This window comes from Ictalurus punctatus, chromosome 12 (genome assembly GCF_001660625.3).
Source record: "Ictalurus punctatus breed USDA103 chromosome 12, Coco_2.0, whole genome shotgun sequence".
In the NCBI taxonomy this organism is placed as follows: domain Eukaryota; kingdom Metazoa; phylum Chordata; class Actinopteri; order Siluriformes; family Ictaluridae; genus Ictalurus; species Ictalurus punctatus.
The window spans coordinates 5,130,517-5,154,304 of NC_030427.2; the positions used below are offsets into that span (position 1 = coordinate 5,130,517).

At 39.7% G+C, this 23,788-nt stretch overlaps 1 protein-coding gene and 1 long non-coding RNA gene across 6 annotated transcripts in view; one reads left to right on the forward strand and one right to left on the reverse strand.

Moving 5' to 3' along the window:
• The window catches only part of igfbp2a (insulin-like growth factor binding protein 2a), an 84,910-nt gene that overhangs the window by 33,500 nt on the left and 27,622 nt on the right, over nucleotides 1-23,788 (reverse strand). For 2 of the 4 annotated variants that reach the window (XR_008397278.1, XM_053684164.1), the window contains exons 3-4: nucleotides 4,948-5,088; nucleotides 3,399-3,586 (exon numbers count right to left, since the gene is read on the reverse strand). Coding sequence is in view for 2 of the 4 variants with exons in the window: in XM_053684164.1 (XP_053540139.1) it covers nucleotides 3,428-3,586; nucleotides 4,948-5,088 (300 nt within the window). In the remaining 2 variants the exon portion in view is untranslated. Of the gene's footprint in view, nucleotides 1-830; nucleotides 3,587-3,719; nucleotides 3,818-4,947; nucleotides 5,089-23,788 lie in introns of those variants that run through there. The other 2 variants (XR_001814271.3, XM_017482396.3) reach the window with 2 other exon arrangements.
• LOC108273245 (uncharacterized) lies at nucleotides 5,111-22,988 on the forward strand. Of its 2 annotated transcripts, XR_008397279.1 has the most exons (4): nucleotides 5,111-5,221; nucleotides 12,192-12,285; nucleotides 12,408-12,509; nucleotides 14,480-22,988. It is a non-coding gene; the product is annotated as an uncharacterized LOC108273245 (long non-coding RNA). The 2 variants fall into 2 exon arrangements; XR_006983398.2 differs by having other exon boundaries at nucleotides 12,192-12,509.

The following is a 23,788-nucleotide window of genomic DNA, read 5'->3' on the forward strand; positions in this document are numbered from 1 at the left end:
AAAAATTCCGGCTTCATGCACTCTTTATGATGTCACTTTTAACCTGACTAGCCATTATATTGATCAACTCATTCTGGTGCTAGTTATAAACATAATTAAATGATCTCTCAATTTTTGAATAGCCGGTTAATTAGTTGGTTTTCAGTGGCCCTTAAATCCATCAACTGTAAGAAATTTCTCCGATTTTCTGATTCATCCGTTTCATTGTGACCACGAAGAGCAATATCGGCAAAAGAAGAGCAAAGTCTCGCATATTTCTTTCAGATATTCTCTGTTCTCATCCACTCTCTTTACGTGTTCACTGCTGATTTGTGTGGCTACGCTTCCCGTTTAAAGTGTCTCTTGATTACCTTTCATTTTTAAACCAGCAGAAATGTGCACACTGCTTTTCTGATGTTCATTTTTCAGTGGCTTTTTTCCAGTTGGTAAATCCAGTCATTTGAAATGTGTCCGTCTTAGACTCATCGCCATCAATTGAGCGACACGTGAAACAAAAAGCCCGATCAATGGTGGGACTATATTCAAGCCATTCATAAATCCCATACCATTATTTATGGAACTTTCTACCGTCAGTCACTTGAAAAGAAATTACTGGTTGATTATGGCCCAATCTCAATAAAGTAACTGCTCTTATTTTGGTCTACTGCCCCCTATCAACGCGGAGATGTACATATTAACACATATTAAACAATTTTCAAATCTCCATGGCTACAATCAAATTGATGGCGATATGGGAGGGGGGGCACTTTTATCATCAAGAAATATTTCAGACTCAGTAACTGGCTGTCCTGAAAACTGATGTGATTCATGAGTAACAATTAAACCAGAAATCAGAGATTAATACCAGTTTTAATGTCCTACTACACATGAGACCTTGAAATAATTAAAAGACTGAATATTATTCATGTTGTATTACTTGTACATTCAGAAAACAGAATGAATATGTAAAATATTCTTAAGAAGAAGAACTACAGAAGACACTATTCATATATCACTACACAAAGTTGTAATTACATATTCTTTCCATGGATATGACCACTAGGTGTCAAAACTAGTGTAAAGATTATTTTTCTTCAGTGACCTTTATACCATTAGAATCATTTATGATCTACACATGTGTAATATAAATGGGTCAAATTACATGGTAACATGTTTGCAACACTGTTGCTGTGTATCTGCATATGGTCCAACTCTATATATTTTTATAGTGGTTCTCAGATTTGAAGATGGAGGCCCAAATGATCTGAAAGGAGACTACTGTAAATATTAAAATCAGAGAGCATGATCTGATTTGGTAAGGCACTATTTTAGTGAGTTCCCTGTGATCCCCTGACAGAACAAAAAGCACTGAAATGCCTGATTTTTGGGCTGCACAATACATCATATGATGATATAATCTTGGCCTTGGCAATACCAATATCTTAGAATACCCACCATCAGACCAAAGTGGGGTTAGTCTAAAATGTATATATAATCTCGATACCACTTTTCTCATGTCACCACCAAAATATTCTAACTGAAATAAAATACATTACATAAAATAACTATTGTTATTTTAGCTGTATACAATATAGTGGAGTTGAAATTAAAAAAATGAATAGATTAATTCAATATGACCTCAAAGTGCATGCAGACTTCCAGACTTTAATTTGAGCATATTTACATCCATATAAGCTGAAAAATGTAGGAACTACAGCACTTTTTATATGTGGACTCCCCTGACCCCGCACCTGTTTTTAAGGGACCAAAATAAACTGGACAAATGAACATAACCATATATTAAATTGTCATTTTAAATACTTGGATTCAAATCCTTTGAAGTCAAGTACCTTTTGAAGTCTGAAACACATAGATATCAACAGATGCTGGCTTTCTTCCCAGATGATGCTCTGCCAGGCCTTTACTGCAGCTGTCTTCAATTCCTGCTCATTCTTGCGGTGTTTTGCCTTCAGCAAGTGAAATGCATGCTTAATTGGATTCCGGTCTGATGATTAACTTGGCCATTGTAGAGCATTATACTTCTTTGCCTTAAAAAAGTCTTGGGTTGCTTTCGAAGTATGGTACGCGTCATTGTTCATGTGCGCTATGAGGTTTTGCCCAAGTATTTGGCCAAATCTGAGCAGAATACAGCCCTAAACCCTTCAAATTTTTTCTGAAGGGTCAGCAGTCACATCACACAACAAGGGAACCAGTTTCATTGGCAGCCATACATTAGCTGAGGTGGAATGCTTCATGCTTGATGCTTCATGGTATGATCATGCTTGATCATGAGCAGATCCTTCCCTTGTTCATACTCTTCTCTTCCTATTATTCTGGTACAAGTTGATCTTTGTCTCATATGTGTATAGGCTGGTGTTCTAGTATTTACTCAGGTAAAGGCTTCTCTTGATTGTTGACTTTGACACAGATACTCCTACCTTGTGTAGAATGTTCTTGATCTGGACAAATGCTATTAACATTTTTTCTTCACCAGGAAAAGAATAATTCTTTCATCCACCTCAGCTGTTTTCTGTGGTCTTTTGGCCTTTTTGTGTTCCTGAGCTCACTTGCGCATTCTTTCTTTTTAAGAATGTACCAAGTAATTAATTTGGCCAAACCTAATGTTTTTGCTCTCTCTCTTTGGGCTTCATATTGAGAGTTAACAACAACAGATTCCAAATACAAATGCCACACTTGACATCAACTCTACACTTTAAGTGAAACAATAAGGAACTAACATACACTTGGCCATAGGGAACAGCTGAACAGCCAATTGGCCAAATACTTGACCACATATAGAAATTCAGAGAGCATTCACCTGATTTGGATGTTCACCCTCTAATTAAAGCTGAAAGTCTGCACTTTGATAATATTCACTTTGATAATATTATTTTCAACTCCAATTTACTGATGTAGACACCTAAAATAACAATAACTTTGTCAACGTCCAAATATTTATGAACCTGGCTGTAACAATGGAATCAATATGATACAGTATAAATATGTTGTGGATACTGTGCAGCTCTCTGGATATATAGTGTAAATATTATGTTTTTCTATAGGTCTAAAATCACTGTTATGGGTTACAATTTTTTGTGAAAATTTTGAAAAATAGCACCAAAAATAGGGAACTAAATATTTTAAACACATCTTGGTCCATATAAAGTATGTGGAAAAGAATTACCCATAAGTATTCTGTCTGATGAATTCAATGTCTAAAACCTGTGATTATAAAACCAGTTTTCTGTATTACATATCGCCCATTACATAACCCCCTAATAATGCTGGGTCTCACGCTAATAAAATCACTGACACTTCTACAAGTTATGTTTTATACCATTAAAATTCTAGAAAAACATGAACACACACATACATAAACAAGTTTACTGGTAGATTGTTTAGGAAGTTAAAATACTGACTCTACAGGTACGGATTCTCTTTGATGCTTTTAGTTTTGTGGTGCTGAAGGTGTCTCCATCTCTAAGGTATTGATGTACTGACTGCAGTTGGGGTCAGCTCTCATCACTGGGGAGGTCTGGATGTGCCTGCCTGAGTTGGGATTCACACACCAGCACTCACCCCGATGTCCATTCACTGACATCTTACACTGAAACACATGAGACGGTCAACAATGACATTGATATTTTAATAAAGTGATTGTCACATCAGCCCAAGACACTACACCCCCCCAGCAGAGGTCCTGCTCCCCTGAGTTCTCCCCCAAGTTCTGCTTTTGTTACCTCTACATTGGATTACTGTAATGCCTTGCTGTCCAGATGCTCCAGTAGGTGCATTAACAAGCTCCATTTAGTCCAGAATGCAGCAGCCAGAGTCCTTACTAGAACCAGAAAATATGACCACATTACCCCTATCTTATCCACACTGCACTGACTCCCAGTAAAATTTTGCATTGGTTATAAAATACTACTATTGACTTATAAAGCATTGAATGGTTTATAAAGAGCAAACATTTAGTCTTTTATGATCCAACATGCCTCCTTCGATCAAAAGGTGCAGGCTCTTTGTTGGTACCTTTGTTGGAATAATGAAGACTATAGCAGGGGGCAGAGCTTTCTCTTACAAAGCCCCACAATTGAGGAATAGCTTCCAATTAGTATTTGGGACTTAGACATGGTTTCTGTCTTTATGTCTAGGCTGAAAACCTATTTGTTTAGTCAAGCTTTTTGTTAATAAGATTTTTTCTGAGGTAAAGTTACAGATCTGAAGGATTCATGGGCATAGAGTGTTTTGGTAAACTGTGATGTTTGGATGCTGTCACCCCCCAGTCTCATGTGTTCACTCAGGTTTGTTGAGTGTTGAGTGGCTGGCTGCTTTATGTCCCAGGGAACCCTCATGTCTGTGTTAACTTCTGGCGCTCCCTTTTAGTTATGCTGTCATAGCTAGTCTTGCCAAAGTCCTGGCTAGCACTCTGTGCACAATGTACATCTTTTCAAACCATTACAGTACAAGAGCATACCTAATGTACATCATCTTAAACCATTACAGTACAAGAGCATACCTAATAATCTGTTATTTCTCCCCACCTCTCTCTCTGTATGTCAAGCTACACATGCTACTCCTGTGATACAGGTGATCCTGAGTTTACTGTTATAGAAGTGAAATGATTAATAATGAGGATGGGTTCCCTTTTGAGTCTGGCTGCTCTCAAGGTTATATCCGGATTCCCCCACCCCAACCGCCAAAGAGGTCTGTTCCTTTGCTCAACAAACATCAGAAAATCATTTTTTCCTATTTATTTTTTAATTAATATATTTAATAACTCATGTAAATTGAACAAATAAAAAATAAATCCCCTGCCTGTGGTTGTAAACATAAGCATACATAAATGCCAAGGCAAGTTAAGAATACAAAGTATACATTATTAGTAGACCATTACTAAAAATTATTATACATTAGTATGCACTCAGATTTGAGCCTAATCTAAATGGTTTGATTATTTGTTCTTACCTGTTTCAAGTTATACTGGCCCCTCTTGTCACAGTTGGGTATGTGCACAGAGTAGAGGTCCTCCAGAAGGCCACGATTGTCTTGGAAGGCCATTTTGGAGATCCTCTCAAGTACTTGCTCCAGCTCCAGCTGACACTGACTCTATCATACAAAACCCAAAGGACTTAGTTTTACATAATTTGATACATGTTTTCTATATATATGTTTTCCTTCCAGGTAAGCCAGGAGCAGGTGGCATGAAAAAATATTGGCCTATGCAAATGACACAAAATAGGTAGGTATAGCATAAGTATACAGATGTGGACATTAAAAATGTGTGGGAAATAGAATGCGATCCTGCAGTATGCCATGGTACGCTGCAGTATGTCACTCAGTCAGTCAGCGCTGGCAAGACAAGACGGTTAGGTGGCAGTCGTGTCACATTCTTTGAGTGAGCAAACTGATTTCTAAAGGTGTAGTGAACATGACATTACATTACATTGAACAGTTAAACGAATTACCTCATCTGGATTGTCAATATGTTATTTAAAAACTAAGGCTCTGATATTTGACCACTGTTTTATTATAGTGTTAATGTTATAGTGATAGTAATTTCATAATTTAATTGAACAGTAATGGAGGCTAGCTGGTACATCACTCCCCTGTGACCTACAGTATACTATAGGCTATACACTAAAGTTTTCTTTAACGCGTCTACTTCCCATACCAGTCAACACTGGTTCGAGCCCCACTCGGGGCAGGTGGACCAGCTACAAGAGCACATTTAACAAAGTAAAGTAACATTATGAGATTGAGGTCATAATATATTGAGAATAAAGTCATGGCATTATGAAAAAGTATCATTTTGAGAGTAACACACGTGTGTTATTATTTTTCTACCATAAAAAATAATGGTAGAAAAACAGCATGATTATCGCAATAATGTTGATGATTTAGTTGAATTTGAAGCCCTAAGCGGCCATGCATTATTAAGTTTTTCTTTGTTGTTTTCTAATGATCTAAACATAATAAAAGTTGTTTTCTAGTGATCCAGACTTAATTTGTACAACGACTTGCAGATGAATTTTCACTTATGACACATTCTAAAATTGATTAACCTCTTTTCGCGGGAGCCAAAATGGCATTTTTGTCTGTTTTGGGGGTACCTGTGTTCAGCATTGATTTGTTTTGTGATATCACACACCACAGTAGTGCTTAATGGCTCATATGAAAGTAGACACTTAAGACTTTAAGAATTAGCAGTTATTTCAAATATTTCTTCTTCTACCTAGCCTACCTGGGGCAATATATTCATAATTTTTTTAAAAATTATATATATATATAAAAATGTTTACTTTTAACACAAATGTTATATCTTCACAGCAAATGTTGATATCAATCCCAGTCCTGGTCTCAAAGATGCCCCAAGTACTTGTCCATGAACACCCAAAATATGAGGAAGTTATCTCTAACCACTAAAATTGTGTGTAAGGTTATCCAAACACAGGTAAAAACCTCTCCAAAATGGCACCAAACATCTCCAAATGGCACCAAACGTCTCCAAATGACATAAAACCTCTCTAAATGCACAAAGCTTATAAAAATGGGACAAAGCCTTTAAAAATTGCAGAGTTCTAGAAATAGAAAACATTTTTTTTAAAAGGCACAAAATAACCTCTCCAAATGACACCAAATGTCTCCAAATGGCACAAAATGAAAACAAATGGCAGTAGCATGAATTCTGTTACACAATGTGTAATTTCACACACACACAAAAAGTCTGAAACATACTTTCAGAAAATATAATGTTTATTAAAAATAGTGCCAGAGCCCCAGGTGAAGGAGCACTTGCTCTCCTAATGGCTCAAATGATAGGCACATGAGTGACCCCTCTCCTCTGACTTCTCTGGTGGGTAGATAGAGCTGTCAGTTTTGCAGTGGAAACCTCCATGTGGGTGTGTGGGAGAAGGCCTCAGAAGAAGTGTGAGGAGGATCAGGAGCATTTTTCTTCTTCTCTGTAACAATAAATAATCATGAATACAAAGTACAATAAGTACCCAAACTCACCCATAGTAAATACTAAAATGGCTTTTATATTTATATAATAATAATAATTCTACATATTATGTATAATATATATTCTATATAACCAATGCTGGTGCATTTGCCATTGTATATTATTATAAAAAATGCAGTGCCATGTTGCATGTAGAAAACAAACACTGCTGTGTTAAATGGCGCACTTGTATAGCGCTTTTATCCAAAGCGCTTTACACTGTTTCCCATTCACCCACACACACTCACCCACACACAGACCAATGGTAGCAGAGCTGCCATGCAAGGTGCTAACTTGCCATCGATAGCAACTTGGGGTTCAGTGTCTTGCCCAAGGACACTCCGGTATGTGGAGTCATGTGGGCCAGGAATCGAACCACCAACCCTACGATTAGTGGACAACCCGCGCTACCATCTGATCCACAGCCGTCCCATATTGTATATAGCAAACATACACCGCCGTGTTGCATGAGAAAATATTTCTGCCGTGTTGCATGCAAAACTCAAGAATTTCATACTGCATGCAAAAAAAATACATTTCCATGCTACAAGCAAAATTAATAATAATAAAAAAGAAATCAACATAATTTACGTACCTGCCAAGGACGTGCCCACTCCATGCTGGAATACTCCTCAACTCAATCCACACCGTCTTCCTCCAAAAAAAAAAAAAAAAAAAAAAAAAAAAGAGCCACTCCGAAATAACTGCTCCAGAAGCTGTGACACATTCAGGCTTTTTCGGGAGCACGCCGCCGCTATAAGACGCCGATAAATCACATGCTGAGTGAAAACCAGTAGAAAACTAGCGATCAGAAAAAAACTGCCAAGCATGCAAAAACCTGCTGTATAAAGTTTTGCAGGAAGACCGCTAGAGCAGAGAAGCCATTTCCTGATAGTTTCTCTGCACGGCCCTGTAGCGCTGTGCTGATCGGCCTGTACCGCTAACACACAACTCAACACCAATGGATGCACGTGTAAAAGGTTTAGTTGTGCTGAATACGCTTTTGATTTTCTCAGCCTCTGAGTGGTCAATCATGTTGAGTTTGGGCTTGATTGAAAGTTAGAAGTATCTACAATTGGTCCATGTGGGTGTCAATCAAGTTAGACTGCCCGATTAAAATTTAGGAGGCAGGTTGTTCAGCATAGCCAAAGCAGATTAGCTTTTTTTAGAATGTGTCTCAGTTCAGTTTATTGTTAATTACTAAATTCCAGAGGGGTGGGATATCAAAACAGTTAATGCATTTTGAAGAGGACATTTGTGACTAAATCTGGAACTTTGCATTTGTTTTCTTCAATAAAGCTGATGGACTTTATACCGATGGAAATGTGCGTGATTTATAAAACCGCGAGCGAACTGGATTTTCGTCTATGTAGGTAACGTAAGGTAGTAAACGTATATACAAGTCCGATCTTTGGTTTAAATGTTATAATTTTATTGTGGCAGTTGTATATGGTGTTTTACTATCAAAAAAGCTTTAAAATAATTAATTTGTTTATACTAATTGAAAATGTCCGATAAGTCATTTTCCATTTCGCCGGCGGAATGGAACGCCAAGTGTCGGGGTTTGTGGGGTTAAGGATACAAATTCTTCATTGAGCAGTACCTGTTTGATTAGTTGTTAGCTTTCTCTTCTGTAAATAATAATAATAATAATAATAATAATAATAATACAATTTATTTTTTTAACAAGCGCCTTTCACGACACCCAAGGTCACTTACAATGCAAATACAATTCACAAAACACTAAAACACAATATTTTATATATATATATATATATATATATATATATATATATATATATATATATATATATATATATATATATATATACACACACACACAATTATACATATGCAATATATACATTATACAATATTAAAACACAAACACATATTATAATTAAGAATTATGTAATCGTGTCACAGAGAATATGCAAGCCTGAAGAGATGAGTTTTTAAAGAATTTTGAATCTTGAAATGGATTCACAGTTGCGGATGTGATGGGGAAGTGAATAACAGAGCTTAGGGGCAATGTGGTATAGTTCATGTCCAGTACTGCTAAGCTAAGAAGGGTGTAGTTAGTGAGGTAAGTGGGAGCATGATTATGTATTGCCTTAAATGTGAGAAGCAGAACTTTGAATTTAATTCGATAGGCAACAGGAAGCCAGTGAAGCTGGGTGAGCAGAGGTGTTACATGGCTGGTTGATTTGGAGCATGTAATGATCCTTTCTGCAGAGTTTTGTATTATTTGGAGCCGGTGAAGTAGTTTATTAGAGATGCCAGACAGGATGGAATTGCAGTAGTCAATGTGGGATGTAACATAAGCATTGACCAAGACTTCTGTGCTGTGTTGAGTGAGGGATGGGCATAGTCTTGCAATGTTCCATAGATGGAAAAAGACACTGCAAGAAACATTGTTTATGTGCAGTGAAGGGGAGAATGCTATCTAAAATGACACCAAGGCTCTTAACCTGAGTGGAGCATGGTATAGTGCAGCAGTCAGTGGAGAGGGTGAAGGTGTTCATCTTTGCAACGTGTAGCTCAGTCTTATTGCTGTTTAATTTTAGATAATTCTTAGCCATCCATAAGTTGATGTCATGAAGACAGGCTATGATTGTACTGGGAGGAAGAGAGGCTGAGGGCTTCGTGGACATGTAAAGCTGAGTATCGTCAGCATAGCAGTGAAAGTGAACACCATGATTTCGAAGGATATTGCCAAGTGGGAGGAGATAGATGATAAATAAGAGAGGCCCCAAAACTGAGCCCTGGGAAACTCCCTTGGTGACTATTTGGACAAATTGTGTCCTGTCAGTGAGGTAGGATGCGAACCACTGACGTACAGTGCCAAGGACGCCAGTGTTAGCTAGACATTCTAGAAGAATCCGATGAGAGATGGTGTCAAAGGCTGCAATGAGGTCTAGGAGGATGAGAATGGAGAGTAGTCCAGAATCAGCTGCACAAAGGAGGTCACTGGTTATCTTAACCATGGCAGTTTCTGAGCTGTGTTTAGTGCGAAATCCAGATTGGAATGGCTCAAACAGATTATTGATTTTTAGGTGATCCTGGAGCTGAGATGCCACTATCCTCTCTAGGACTTTTGATATAAATGGTAGGTTAGAGATACGTCGATAATTATTGAAGTCATCAGGATCCAGTCCTGGCTTTTTCAGTGTTGGCCTGACAATGGCAATTTTTTATGAAGGGGGGACCACACCAGTGGTGAGAGAAGTGTTAATTATTGAGATTATCAGAGGGGAGATAGACGGCAGACACACTTTAAGTAAGTTGGCTGGCGCAGGATCCAGTTGACAGGTGGAGGAATTGCACATCATTATGAGATTCAAGACATGACTTTCCACTGGAAGACTGAAATGACTAAAGTGCATTTAGTCATTTCAGTTTTTCAGTGGCAAGTAACGCTGTGAATCTCATCATGACGTGCAATTCCTCCACCTGAGCAATCAATGAGCAAAAGGAACCATGCTCCCCGAATACTACGGGCCCTCTACATACCAGTGTATGTGGAGGGCCCACAGTATTCGGGGAGCATGGTTCCTTTTGCTCATTAATTGAACAAGTCAATTGTCGAAGACTGGTGGCAATTTTAGAGTGGAAAAATTTCAGGAAGTTACTATGTGGGATTACATTTAAACAAAAGCACAGAAAAGCACTCTGGTCTTGGTCTCCTGTCTGGTTCCGCTGAATCTAGGTATAGGTTTTCTCTTTCTCCAGGGACATTCGATTTAAACACACATCTGGTACAATCACTCCCAGGAGGAGAGACATGATGTTGGGAATTTGAAGAAGTGTTTGGTGTTTCTGGCAGAGGGGGTGAAGTGGTGAAGTGTTGGGCAAAAGAAACTTCTGATGTAGATCTTTGAATTGGTGGCTCGCAATACATGTCAAATGACGAAATTTCTGTAAGTGAACCCATTAATTGCCCATTAAATTTGCATGTGAATCCAAAGCTACTCATAAGCTATTCAAGCCACATTAAGTGAGTATATGCATTTTATTCCCTGGATTGCCCAATGAAACAAACTGCATTCCTTTTCTTAAAAAAAGTTTTTAAAAAGTTAGTGATACTAATTTTTCATATGGTACCAGGATCCATGCCATGATCAAAGTCACAGAAATCACACTTTTTCTTTATTCTGATGTTTTATGTAAACATTAACTGAAGCTCTTGATCTGTATGATTTTATGCATTATGTTGCTGTCACATGATTGGCTCTATGAATGTGCAGATGTACAGATGCGCCCAACAAAGTAGTCTTTGAATGTATATTTCTATATATTCTAAATTTGCAGGTCTTCTTACATTGGGTCTGCATTAAATTACTTTTTCGTAGCAAAGTATATAAAATACTTTCACTTTAAAAAAATCAATCACTTTAATTTGTATATGGAGATTAGGATGCCACATATGTCACAATTATTGGCACTCCTGCATTCAGTACTTCCCAACCCAATATAACACTTTATAGGAGTCTTCTCTAATTATGCTTGATGAGATTGGAGAATACAGAGCACAGAATATGAGACCATTCCTCAATACAGAATCACTGCAGATGCTTCAGGGTAAGAGGTTGTAGACATCTTATAGAGTCTCCTCTTCAGTTCAGCCCACAGATTTTCAATGTGTGAGGGTACTGTAATCTAAAAAAAAACTGATTCTGTGGACATTTTATGAAAAACTTGAGCTATGCTGAGCCATTTTTTGTGGATTTGGACATATGTTTTGTATCACTGTTCTGCTGGAAAATCCAACCATGATCCAGCTGCAGTTTCTTAGCAGCCAGATTTTTAATTAAAATATTTCTTGTTATTTCATGATGTCCATGATACCATGTATCCCAACAAGATTCCTAGCAGATATGGAGACTCCAAAATCATCTGCAAATCCCTCTAAACAATTCTTTGAGAATTGTTTTCACCAACAATCTTCCTCACTGTGTTTGGATAAAATGAAAATGCATCCTCTTTAAGAAAGGTTAATTACTTAGTTATTACTTAACCCCAATCGTTTTAAACTACTTAATTACTGTCCTACCATTGGATATGGGTATTTTCTGACATCTAGCTACTTTTTATAGCCATTGCCTGATTTAGGGAGGTCAACACCTTTGTCTCATTTGATTTGTGTATTGTCTTCAAATTAATCATAGAGTTTAATTTTCCTCAAACCATTCCTGAACAATTTTTGCAGTGTGGCAGGGAGCATTATATTGTTAAAAGAGGTCAGTGCCATTAGGGAATACCACTGCCATGAAGAGAAGTACTTGGTCTGCAACAATGTTTAGGTAGGTGGTACATGTAAGTAACATCCACATGGGTGCTAGTACCCAAAGTTGCCCAGCAGAACACTGCCCAGAGCCTGCCTGCCTTCTTGACATAGTGCATCCTGATGCCATCTCTTCCACAGGTAATCGACACACATGCACATCCACCCATGCACATCACTGAGCCTTGGGTGCCCATGACCCTGTCAGCGGTTCTCCGGTTGTCCTTCCTTGGACCACTTTTGGTAGGTACCAACCACTGCATATTGGGAACACCCCAAAAGACCTGCCTTTTTGTAGATGCTCTGACCCAGTTGTCTAGTCATCACAATTTGACCCTTGTCAAAGTTACTCAAATCCTTATGCTTGTTAATATATCCCACCCCTTGACAGGTGCCACTGTAAGAAGATAATCAACATTATTCACTTCAGTTGTCAGTGGTTTTAATGTTATGGCCGATCACTGTACATTGTGGCGATAATATTTACTTATAATTAATAAATACTGATTAATTGTCATTACGCAGTAATATAATATATTACTTGATTATTACCGAATTATCATTACCAACAATTGAACATATATTCACATTAAGAATGTACTAAATGTGAACTTAAGACTCAAGACAAGCAGTGCTCTTTTGTTCCTGTTATTATACTTATAACACTGTCGATGATGCATCAGTAACAGAATGACCTAGACTTCAGTGTTCCATTTATGTTCCATTCATGATATAGGAAGGGCAGAGTGACCCAGACTTATTGTCTATTTTAACTTATGTATCCCCTGTTTAGTCATGTAAGCATTTTTAGATTTTTTCCCATACAACATATCCTGTTTTTGCACAAAAGGTGCCAGAAGCATGTGATCATGTTTGAGTTGAGTCATGTCTAACAAACCCCATAAATAACCACTGTAATGAAGCTTCAGCAGAAGTGCTCTTGACTTGTCACAGAGTGCCTCTTGTTTCTCGAGAATCTTACTAATAAAGCAATACATGTTTTGCCTGAGTTCTGGCTATTCAAATTCTTATAGGTGGATTTCCACGACATACATCACTCAGTGAGCATCTCAAAAGTGTGTAGGCAACAATCAGGCTTTCACTGGGATGTACTCAGCTGTCATGTTGAACTTCAAAAGAATAAGAATAGTCTCGGCACTAGGGATGCACAGATACCGATACCAGTACCCGGGTGTTGGCCTGACGCTGTGCTCATGTACCTGTAAAAATACCCCGATACAATGGCACCGATACCACTTTATGACAACGTAACATAGCCTAACCTCTCGTCAGTTAAGCAGGTAGTCAGAAGAGGAGCATTGTCAGCAATTTGGAGACATTTTAAGATAAGTGATGATGATAAAAGTAGAGCAGACTGCAAACTATGCTCTGCTAAACTGTCAAGAGGAGGGGTAAAAAATAGCTCATTTAACACAAGCAATTTGATTATACATCTAAAGAACAAACGAGTGCAAAGAGTTCGCTAATGCTAGCAGCGGGAAACAGCAACAACCAACTTTGCAGCAAATGCTGGAGAAGCGAGAGATAATGTCCAGAGACAACCCACGGGCAGTAAAAATAACAGAAGCTCTTACCCGGTTCATTGCTCTTGATGAACAACCGTTGTCAGTTGTAGATAATACAGGATTTTGTCGTCTTCTTGGTCTATTTGAGCCGAAGTATGAGATTCCCAGCCGTCACCACATTACAGATACCGCATTACCAAAGCTGCATGACGGTGAAAAAGCACATCAGTAACCTGTTGCAGGACATTTCGGCCTTCAGCTTCACCACTGATATTTGGATTGGCAGTGTCAGCCCAATGTCTCTTAGAAGTTTAACAGCACAGTGGATTGATGAGGATTTTACTCCCCAGAGAGTTGTTTTATAAACAACGCAGTTTAGGGGTTCGCACATTGGCCAAACCATAGCAGGTGCATTTTATGACATGCTTCAAACGTGGGGCATTCCCGAAAAATGTGAATTACTCATATCGGTACTTGGTATTGGCAAGTACCCAAATGTAAGTACTTGTACTTGTACTTGATCTGAAAAAAAGTGGTATCGGTGCATCCCTACTCAGCACCTTGGTGGAGATTTGCCATGGTCATATTTATTTATCAAAAGCACTAAGGGTTTATGGTCAGTCTCAAGATAAACAAAGTCCATGCCCTGTATATATAATGACTGAAAAATTTGTTATATATCCACAGGCCCCAAGCACCAGGATGAAAAAACACAGATCCCCTCTCACTCTGTAACTTTATTGGACGTTATGTGCACAGCAAAAAGACTTGAGCCGCAAGGCACGAAGAGCTCGTCGCAGAGATAATCAAAGAAAGGGAAGAGTAGAAAGACAGAAAAGACTAGAAAGTGGAGAAACTGGATCGTGTTCACAACAAACCAAAAAGTGAAATGATTGGACTAAGAATGGCTAACATGGTAGCTCTGAGACATACTCAGAGCAGAATTGATAAATGGCATAGAAATATTGATGTTATTTTATGTAAAAAAGGCTGAGAAAATTAATCAAGATAGAATAAGAGCTTTATGTGATTCTGTGCAAAATCAATGCAAATTTTATGAGTTTGACAGCTTTGCACAGAAATAGACAGGAAGTGTCTATGTGTGTGTGACAGGTCGCGTCTGTGTATGTGTGTGTGTGTGTGTGTGTGTGTGTGTGTGTGTGTGTGTTAGCCTGACACTTGAGAAGCCACAGTAATGTGTGTGTACTCACAAAAGGTCAGGCACTTTCAATACCTAACCGAGATAGTTAGATACCTGCTTGTTATGTTTAAAATCACAACCAAGTGTAAAAAGCATAAAATGTACCTAGGAAAAGGTATAAAAGTACCTGAGCTGAGGTACAAAAAGTGCCTCTTTTTTAGTATAAATAGGAGGTGTATGACTGTTACAATTTTGCCAAGATCATTTGTGGTGAACTCTTGTGTTAGATCATATACTGTAACTTTGATACTGATTTACTCTGTAATATTTGAAGTTTATTGTACTATTATTAAAAGGTTAATAAACCAAACACAAAGATGGGGGATTCATAAATCTTAGAAACTTTTTTGGACAATAGTTACTTTAGACATAAGAAAAGAAGGAGGAAACTATGATACGGATAGACGTAAGGTCGCCCTGCGCCCCAGCGGACTGGATTCTACTATCCGAGTGGATATCCTTAACTCTAGAATTCAGAGCCACTACCCTTAGGAAAGTGAGGATTTGACACGTCCCAAAATACATTCACAGGCCTAGACGTCTGCAAAACTGTCCACGATGTTCTTGAAGCAATGCTGCACCTCAACCATAGCCACCTGCATCTGCACATGGCATCATAATATGCAAGTGCCTGTGCTGACACGAGCATAGCCTTGACATTGTGGAATGCCTGTTCTTGGACATTAACCCAACCCCACTCACGTGCTTTATTGAGTGAGTCTGTAATTAGGTTTACCATAGTGTAAGGCCTGGCAGGAACTTTCTCAAGTAGTTCAAAAGACCAAGTACCTGGCAAAGTTCCTCAGTGTTACCCGGACTTGGTATCTCTGTGATGGTATTCACTTTGCTAGAGACCGGCCTTTTACCACCTGCACTGATAATGTGGTCAAAATATTGTATCTTTAAATTGCCAAAACAGCACTTAGCTCTGTTCAGTTTTAAAGCAAATGCCGTCATGGTCCTCAGCACCACCTCTAAGTGCTTGTTTTGCTCTTCCATGCTTGCACCATAGACTAGAATGTCATCCATCAGCACAACAACATTATCATGGTCTTTCAGCAGTGTGGAAATTAGTCTCTGGAAAATATCAGGAGCTGACATAATTCCAGATTGAAGATATCAAAAGGAAAATCTTCCAATGGGTGGGATAAATGTGGTTAGTTTCTGGCTAGCTGGATCTAGCTGAATTTCCCAAAATCCACATGAAGTATCCAGTGTGGAGAATACACTGGCACCAGCAAGGCTTAGAGAAATATACTCTGGTGTGTGCAGGATGTACAGTGGTGCGTGAAAGTTTGTGAATATTACCTAAAACAATCAAATTTTCACACAAGTCCTAAAAATAAAAAGTAGAAACTAATTAAACAAATGAGACAAAATATTATATTTGATTATTTATTTATTAAGGAAAATTATCCAATATTACATTTGTCACAAGTTCCCCATGAGCCAGCGCTGTAGCATGCAGCGTGCTCAAAGCACGAGCTTGTTGTGCGAGCCGATACACGAGCTCTTAGTGAACGCACGCTTTTGGGTCTTCAGTGACATTGACTTTGTTTACTTTCGACAAGTGCTTTTGTTATGGTTTATGTCCTTTCTCCGCCCCTATTTTGTCATTGGTTGTTTCCCCCATGTGTGTTGCATCATTGTTTTCAGCTGTCTTGTGATTCACCCCGATTACATTTGTCATTTAAACCCCTCGTGTCTCTTTGCACTTCATGCAGTATTGATTATCACCATACCAAGCATTTGTACCTTGTTCCGCTTTTTGATTCATGTTCCTTGATCTAGTTTCTTGTTACTCATTCTCGTTTCTTGCCTTGCCTAACTGATGTCTGTTTGTAGATCGCCTGACCCTTTGCATGTTTTTTCGAACACACTATTGTCTCATGATTTGGATTTGTCTGCCTGCCTCTCTTTATTAAAAACTCTTTTCTGCACTTGCATCTTTCCTAACCTTCATTACGAGGAATACGTGACAGTATACTACGCCTAACCATGGATGCAGCAGGAAGATGGCGGAGACATCATGCCAAGGTAGTTAAGCTTCCTCAATGGGTATCCCCGGATCCCCCAGAGCCATATGATGCATTTTTTGGCTACCCTGTGTATTATTTCTTTGACTAGCAATTGCCTTTTTATAGCCTGGCGCACCCCAAGCCTGACCAGAAGCAGTGGCTAGGGTTCATACTCTCCCAGCTTTTTGGCCAAGCCCACCATCTGGCCTGTACAGAATCCAAAGGTCTGCACAATGTAATTCAGTTTGTGGGACTATTAATAAAGGAGTTTGGGAGTCCAGAGTATGCCCCCAACCTGGATGAGTTTTTGGGGAAGGACTGCCTCATAGATAAACCTGACTTGCCGTTCACCACCTATTATGAGCAAGCAAACTGGGTGACCTCCTCTCCAAAGCTCCTGCCTAAGACCCACTATGTGGTCTCAGCAGGTGAGCTCCAGCCGGAGGTCAACGTAGCGACCTCCTCCCCTGAGCTCCAACCTGAGACCCATGAGGTTGTTTCACCTGCCAAGCTCCAGTTGGAGGTCACCATGGCGACCTCATCTGCAGAGCCCCAGTTGGTGGTCAACGTGGCAACCTACTCCCCAGAGCTTCAACATGAGATCCACAAGGCGGTCTCATCCCCAGAGCTCCAGCAGGAGACCCACAAGGTGGTCTCATCCCCAGAGTTCCAGCCTGAGACCCATGAGGTTGTCTCATCTCCAGAGCTCCAGCATAAAGTCAAGTTCCTGTCCGAGGTTGAAGAGACGGCCTCCCGAGCCAAGTTCCCATCCGAGGTCGACAAGACGGCCTCCCAAGCCAAGTTCCCATCCAAGTTCGAGAAGGCGGCCTCCCCAGTCAAGTTCCTGCTAAAGGTGGACGAGGTGACCTCCCACTCACGCCCGAGTCTGCCGACACGGACAACCAGGTTCTGCTCACGCCCGAGTCTGCCGACACGGACAACCAGGTTCTGCTCACGCCCGAGCCTGCCGACACGGACAACCAGGTTCTGCTCACGCCCGAGTCTGTTGACACGGACAACCAAGTTCTGCTCACATCAGAGTCTGCTGACATAGACAACCAAGTTCAGCCTGCAGAGATGATGGAGGATGACGCTCTGCCTTCCTGCTCCGCTGAGGACGACGCTCTGCCTTCCTGCTCCACTGAGGATGCCTCTCTGCCTTCCTGCCCAGCTGAGGACGCCGCTCTGCCTTCCTGCCCAGCTGAGGTTGCCGCTCCGCCTTCTTGCTCAGCTGAGGATGCCGCTCAGATCCTTGCTCAGCTGAGGACGCTGCTCAGTCTCCTGTTTCAGCTGAAGACATTTTTCCCAGAGGGCCAGGACTGCCAGCAGAGGGTAGTGTGTTCTAGGGGGGGAGGATGAGCCAATACGCGAGCTCTTAGCGAACACATATATTTGGTGACATTGGCTTTGTTTAATTTGGACAAGTGCTTTGTTATGGTTTATGTAGTGTCTCCACCCCTGTACTGTCATTGATTGTCATCATTGTTTTCAGCTGTCTTGTGTTTCACCCCTGATTACGTTTGTCATTTAAACCCCTCATGTCTCTTTGCACTTCACGCAGTATTGATTGTTATCACCATACCAAACGTTTGTACCTTGTTCCGCATTTTGATTCATGTTCATTGATCTAGTTTCTTGTTACTCTTTCTTGTTTCTTGCCTTGCCTAATTTATGCCTGTCTGTAGATCACCTGAGCCTTTGCCCGTTTTTTCGACCACTCTATTGTCTCATGATTTGGATTTGTCTGCCTGCCTTTCTTTATCAAATGCTCTTTTCTGCACTTGCATCGGGCCTAACCTTCATTACAAGGAACACGTGACATTATTTCTGTGAATTGCAAAAGTATGTAAACCTCTTGGATTTTACAGTCAGGTGTTTTCACTCAATGGGATGATAATCAGGTATGCGTGAGCACGTTGTTTTATTTAAAGAACAGAGATGTATCAGAGTCTGATCTTCACAACACATGCTTGTGAAAAGTGTTTTATGGCAGGAACAAAATTTTTCTGAGACCCTCAGAAATTAGTTGTTGCTCATCAGGTTGTAAAAGATTACAAAATCATCTCTAAAGAGTTTGGACCAATCCACAGTCAGACAAGATAATGTACAAATGGAGGAAATTCAACACCACTGTTACCCTCCCCAGGAGTGGTCGACCAACAAGACGTGTAAAATCTGCGAGGTCACAAAGGAACCTAGGGTACCTTCTAAGCAGCTAAAGGCCTCTCTCACATTGGCTTATGCTAATGTTCATGAGTCCACCATCAGGAGAACACTGAACAACAATGGCGTGCATGGCAGGGTTCAACTCAACTCAACCTTTATTTATAGAGCACATTTATAACAACAGGAGTTGAATCAAAGTGTCTTACAATACACATTTGAATCACAACACAATATGCATAATATACCCTTATATAAATACTAATAAATACATGATCCTAAAATATATTTCCATAATTAAAATTTATTCAAAAGCTAATGAATAAAAATATGTTTTTAAAAATGCAAAGCTGACCTGATATGAAGCAGAAGCTACAAGACCTACAATAGCTAATGCACAATCGCTCAACGAGGATCTTTCAGCAGAAGTGCTCTAGTAGGAGAATAAGGGACAAGAAGCTAACAGAGATACTGAGGCGCGAGACCAGATAGAGCTTTGTATACAGTACACAGAGCAGAATTTTTAAATCTATCCTCCATTTTATGGGGAGCCAGTGTAGGGACAAGGCAGTTTGAGGCAGTCTGGTATACATTGAGTTGCACTAATCTAACCACGACGGTGAATCATAATTTCTAGATCTGATTTAGACAGAAAGTGTTTCAATTTCAAAAAGTATCAATTTTGCAATTGATCATGGATAGAACAGGCTGCTTGTCACGTAATGGACGTAATGGAGGTTAGGACAGATGCAAGTGCAGTTAACAACGTTCATTAGAGGGAGATAGGCAGGCAGACAAATCCAAAACGGTAATCCAATGCATGGTCCAGAAACATGCAAAAGGTCAGGCAGACGGGCATAAACAGGGCAAGGCAAAACACAAAATGAGAAACAAAGTCAATAACCATGAATCGAGAACGAGAACAATGAACAACCGCTTGGTAAAGAGATAAACTCAATACTACACAAAGTGCTAAGAGACACGAGGGGTTTAAATGACAAACGTAATCATGGGTTACACACAGGACAGCTGAAAACAATGATGAAACACATTTGGGAAACAACCTATGACAAAACAGGGGCGGAGAAAGTACATAACCGTAAAAAACGCACGTGTCCAAAGTAAACAAAGTCAATCTCATAGAAGACCTAGAAGCTTGCGTTCGCTAAGCGCTCGCGCAACAGGCTCGCGCTTCGGTTTTCCGAGCACGCTGGAATACTGCAGTGCTGGCTCATGGGGAAATCGTGATACTGCTCTTAACAACAGCACTGATCTGTCTATTTAAAAGTAGTGATGAGTCCAAAATCATTCCAAGGGTCCTTGCATGATCTTGCAAACTTAACAACTGCGGACCTAGCTGTCAGTTCAAGTAGAGGACTTGGAGGGGCTGAGAATCAGAACTTCAGTTTTGCTTTTATTAACTGTAAGAAATTGTCTGCCAGACAGCACTTAATATCAGCAAAGCAATTTAGGACATTCTCTATTGATGATTTTTTTTTGTCCATTGCATGCTGGAAAATAAAATTGAGTTGTCAGCATAGCAATGACAAGACATTCCATATCTCTGAAAAATTTAGGCCAGTGGGCGCATGTACACAGAGAATAGTAAGGATCCTAGAATCAACCCTTGAGGGACCCCACATAAAGGAGCCGATGTAGAGGAGAAGATTTCTAAGTTAACAGAAAACGTTCTTCTTTTCAAATAAGAAGCAAATCACTGAAGGCCATGCCCTTAATGCCAACCATACACTGCAGATGATCTAAAAGAATATCATGATCAACTGTGTCAAACCCGGCACTGAAATCCAATAAAACTAAAACAACATGTAATCCTGAATCCAAGGAAAGGAAACTATCATTAGTTATGTTTAACAGTGCAGATTCAGTACTGTGTAGAAATCTGAAGCCTGATTGAAATTTATCTAAGATGCTGAACTTATTTAGATAGGAGTAGAGCTGTGTGTAGACAACTCTCTCTAAAATCTTGTAAATTAAAGATTAAAGAGATCGGTCTATAATTATTGTAAACTGCTGGATGTAAAGAATGTTTTGTTAGCAGAGGATGTACAATAGCATGTTTAAGACAGCTTGGAACAACAATACTTACTAATGAACTGTTTATAATTGCTGTCACTCTGGAACCATTGGTTGTAAAAAAAACATCTTTAAAAAAAATTCGGGGACAAAACATCCAGTTTGCAACTGGAACACTTCATCTTCAGAGCTATATCAGATACCTGCACAGTTGAGACCAGTTCAAAGTGATTCAATGAACTGCACAGCCTAAAAATTAGTGGCTGATGAACATGTGAAGGTATAATTGCACCTTTAATCCGCTCCACTTTGTGAATAAAAAATCTTTTCAAATCCTCACAGGTCTCTTGTGTGGCGTTCAGAAAAGCAGTACTTGACTTAAACAGAACTTTTGGCCGATTTGCATTTTCAGAAATGATTTTGCTTTTGCCTTCTTTACTGCACTTCAGTAACACATTAGGCGCTCTCTTAAAGTGTCAAATGAAACTTTTCCATTTTCACTCCATTTTCCTACACTCCTGTCTAAGGGGGCTTTCTCATTTACCTTTGTGGTTTTTCTCATAAAAGTTGCCTGTTTCTCTGTGTTTTCACACAGGTGAACAAAATAGTCCATCGGTTTGTTTTGAAGCGACAGGTGTTTCGTTTGGAGATGGCGTTTAAGCTTGCTTGGCACCATGGCGCTGTTGGACAGCTTCTCGCCACACACCAAGCATAATGGAGTCGGTGTTGTCTCATCCCCAGTGAAAGTAAATCAGAACGAAAAATAGCTTTCGCTGTATTGCCTCGAGCTCACCATCTTTGCTTTCTTTTTACCACCACTCATACTAGGGCCTTCACCTGGAAGTCCCCAAGAATCAGAAATCTGTCACCACAAGACACTAATCCAAAGAGAAAGTCAGAGAATTGTTGAATTTGGGAGGTCTGTACAGAAGTGCCCAGTAAATGGGACTTGAGACGTCAACCTTCAATTACTGAACCTCAAAGCTTGAGTATGTATCCACAGGTAGTGTCCTACATTTAAAAGAGTCTGTGAAAACAATAGCCATTCCACCTCCTCTTTTCGCCCTGAAGTCGGTTGAGAATTTAAAAAGTCACAGCCTGTTGGTGTTGAATCTCCCAGAGCCATTAACTCGACAGGGTTTAACCAGGTCTCTATAATAAATACAAATTCCAGTGATCACGACGCAATAAATTCAAATGAAGGACTCGTTGGATATCGATCGAGCATTTGTAAGGGCCATCAATAGTCGAGACATCCATTTTGTTCGTCAAAATAAAAGAGGCAGGTCTCAAAAAACTGGCATTGTTGGGATTAATAGTCTGATTAAACTTTTTTGCGCATATCAAGAGACGATGACACGAAGACCAAATAGTCGGACTATGGTTGTTGTCCAGGAGCCAGCCAAGGATCTAATTTGTCGAGATCCTCGATGCACATACTGGGGATGTGCAATCCCCAGAGCAGCACAATGTTTGTAAACTTCCGCAGACAAGTGGCCCGAAGATTTCAAAGGCCATAGATCTGAGGGTAGATAGTGTAGAACAAGGAAAAAGCTACGGCTCTCCAAAGAACTTTGCTTTCCGTCTGCAGTTTGCTAAAGATCACATGAACAAGCCAGGAGGCTACTGGAAAAATGTTTTATGGACGGATGAGACCAAAATAGAATTTTTGGTTTACATGAGAAGTGCTATGTTTGGAGAAAGGAAAACACTACATTCCAGCATAAGAACCTTATCCCATCTATGAAACATGGTGATGGTAGTATCATGGTTTGTGTCTCTTTTCTGCATCTCGGCCAGGATGGTTTGCCATCATTGATGGAACAATAAATTCTGAATTATACCAGCAAATTCTAAAGGAAAAATGTCAGGATATCTGTCCATGAACTGAATCTTAAGAGAAAGTGGGTCATGCAGCAAGACAACGACCCTAAGAACACAAGTCTTCCTACCAAAGAATGATTAAAGAACAATAAAATTTATTTTTTGGAATGACCAAGTCAATGTCCTGACCTTAATCCAAACGAAATGTTGTGGAAGAACCTGAAGCAAGCAGATCATGTGAGGAAACCCACCAACATCCCAGAGTTGAAGCTGTTCTGGACTGAGGAATGGGCTAATTCCTCAATGTGCAGGACTGATCAACAGTTACTAGAAACTTTTAGTTGCAGTTATTGCTGCACAATGTGGTCACACCAGATACTGAAAGCAAAGGATCACATACTCTTGCCAAGTATGCTATTTTTGTCTGATTTGTTTAATTGTTTTCTCTTTATCTACTTTTAGGACTTTTGATGATGTTTTAGGTCATATTTATGCAGAAATATAGAAAATTGTAAAGGGTTCAAACTTTTAAGCACCAAAGTGTCTTTCATGGTTCACAGCTTGGTTCAAACATTTGAGATCAATGCACACTCTCACTTAATCTTCATATTTTTCTCAACTGGCACCATGGGTGCACAGCAGTCCATTGGGTTTGTAACCTCCTCTACTAGTCCCGTGCTTCTCAACTTAGCTTCCACCGTTGGCAAAAGGCGAAAAGGTATACGGCATGCTACAGTTAATAAATAGGCCTGTGCA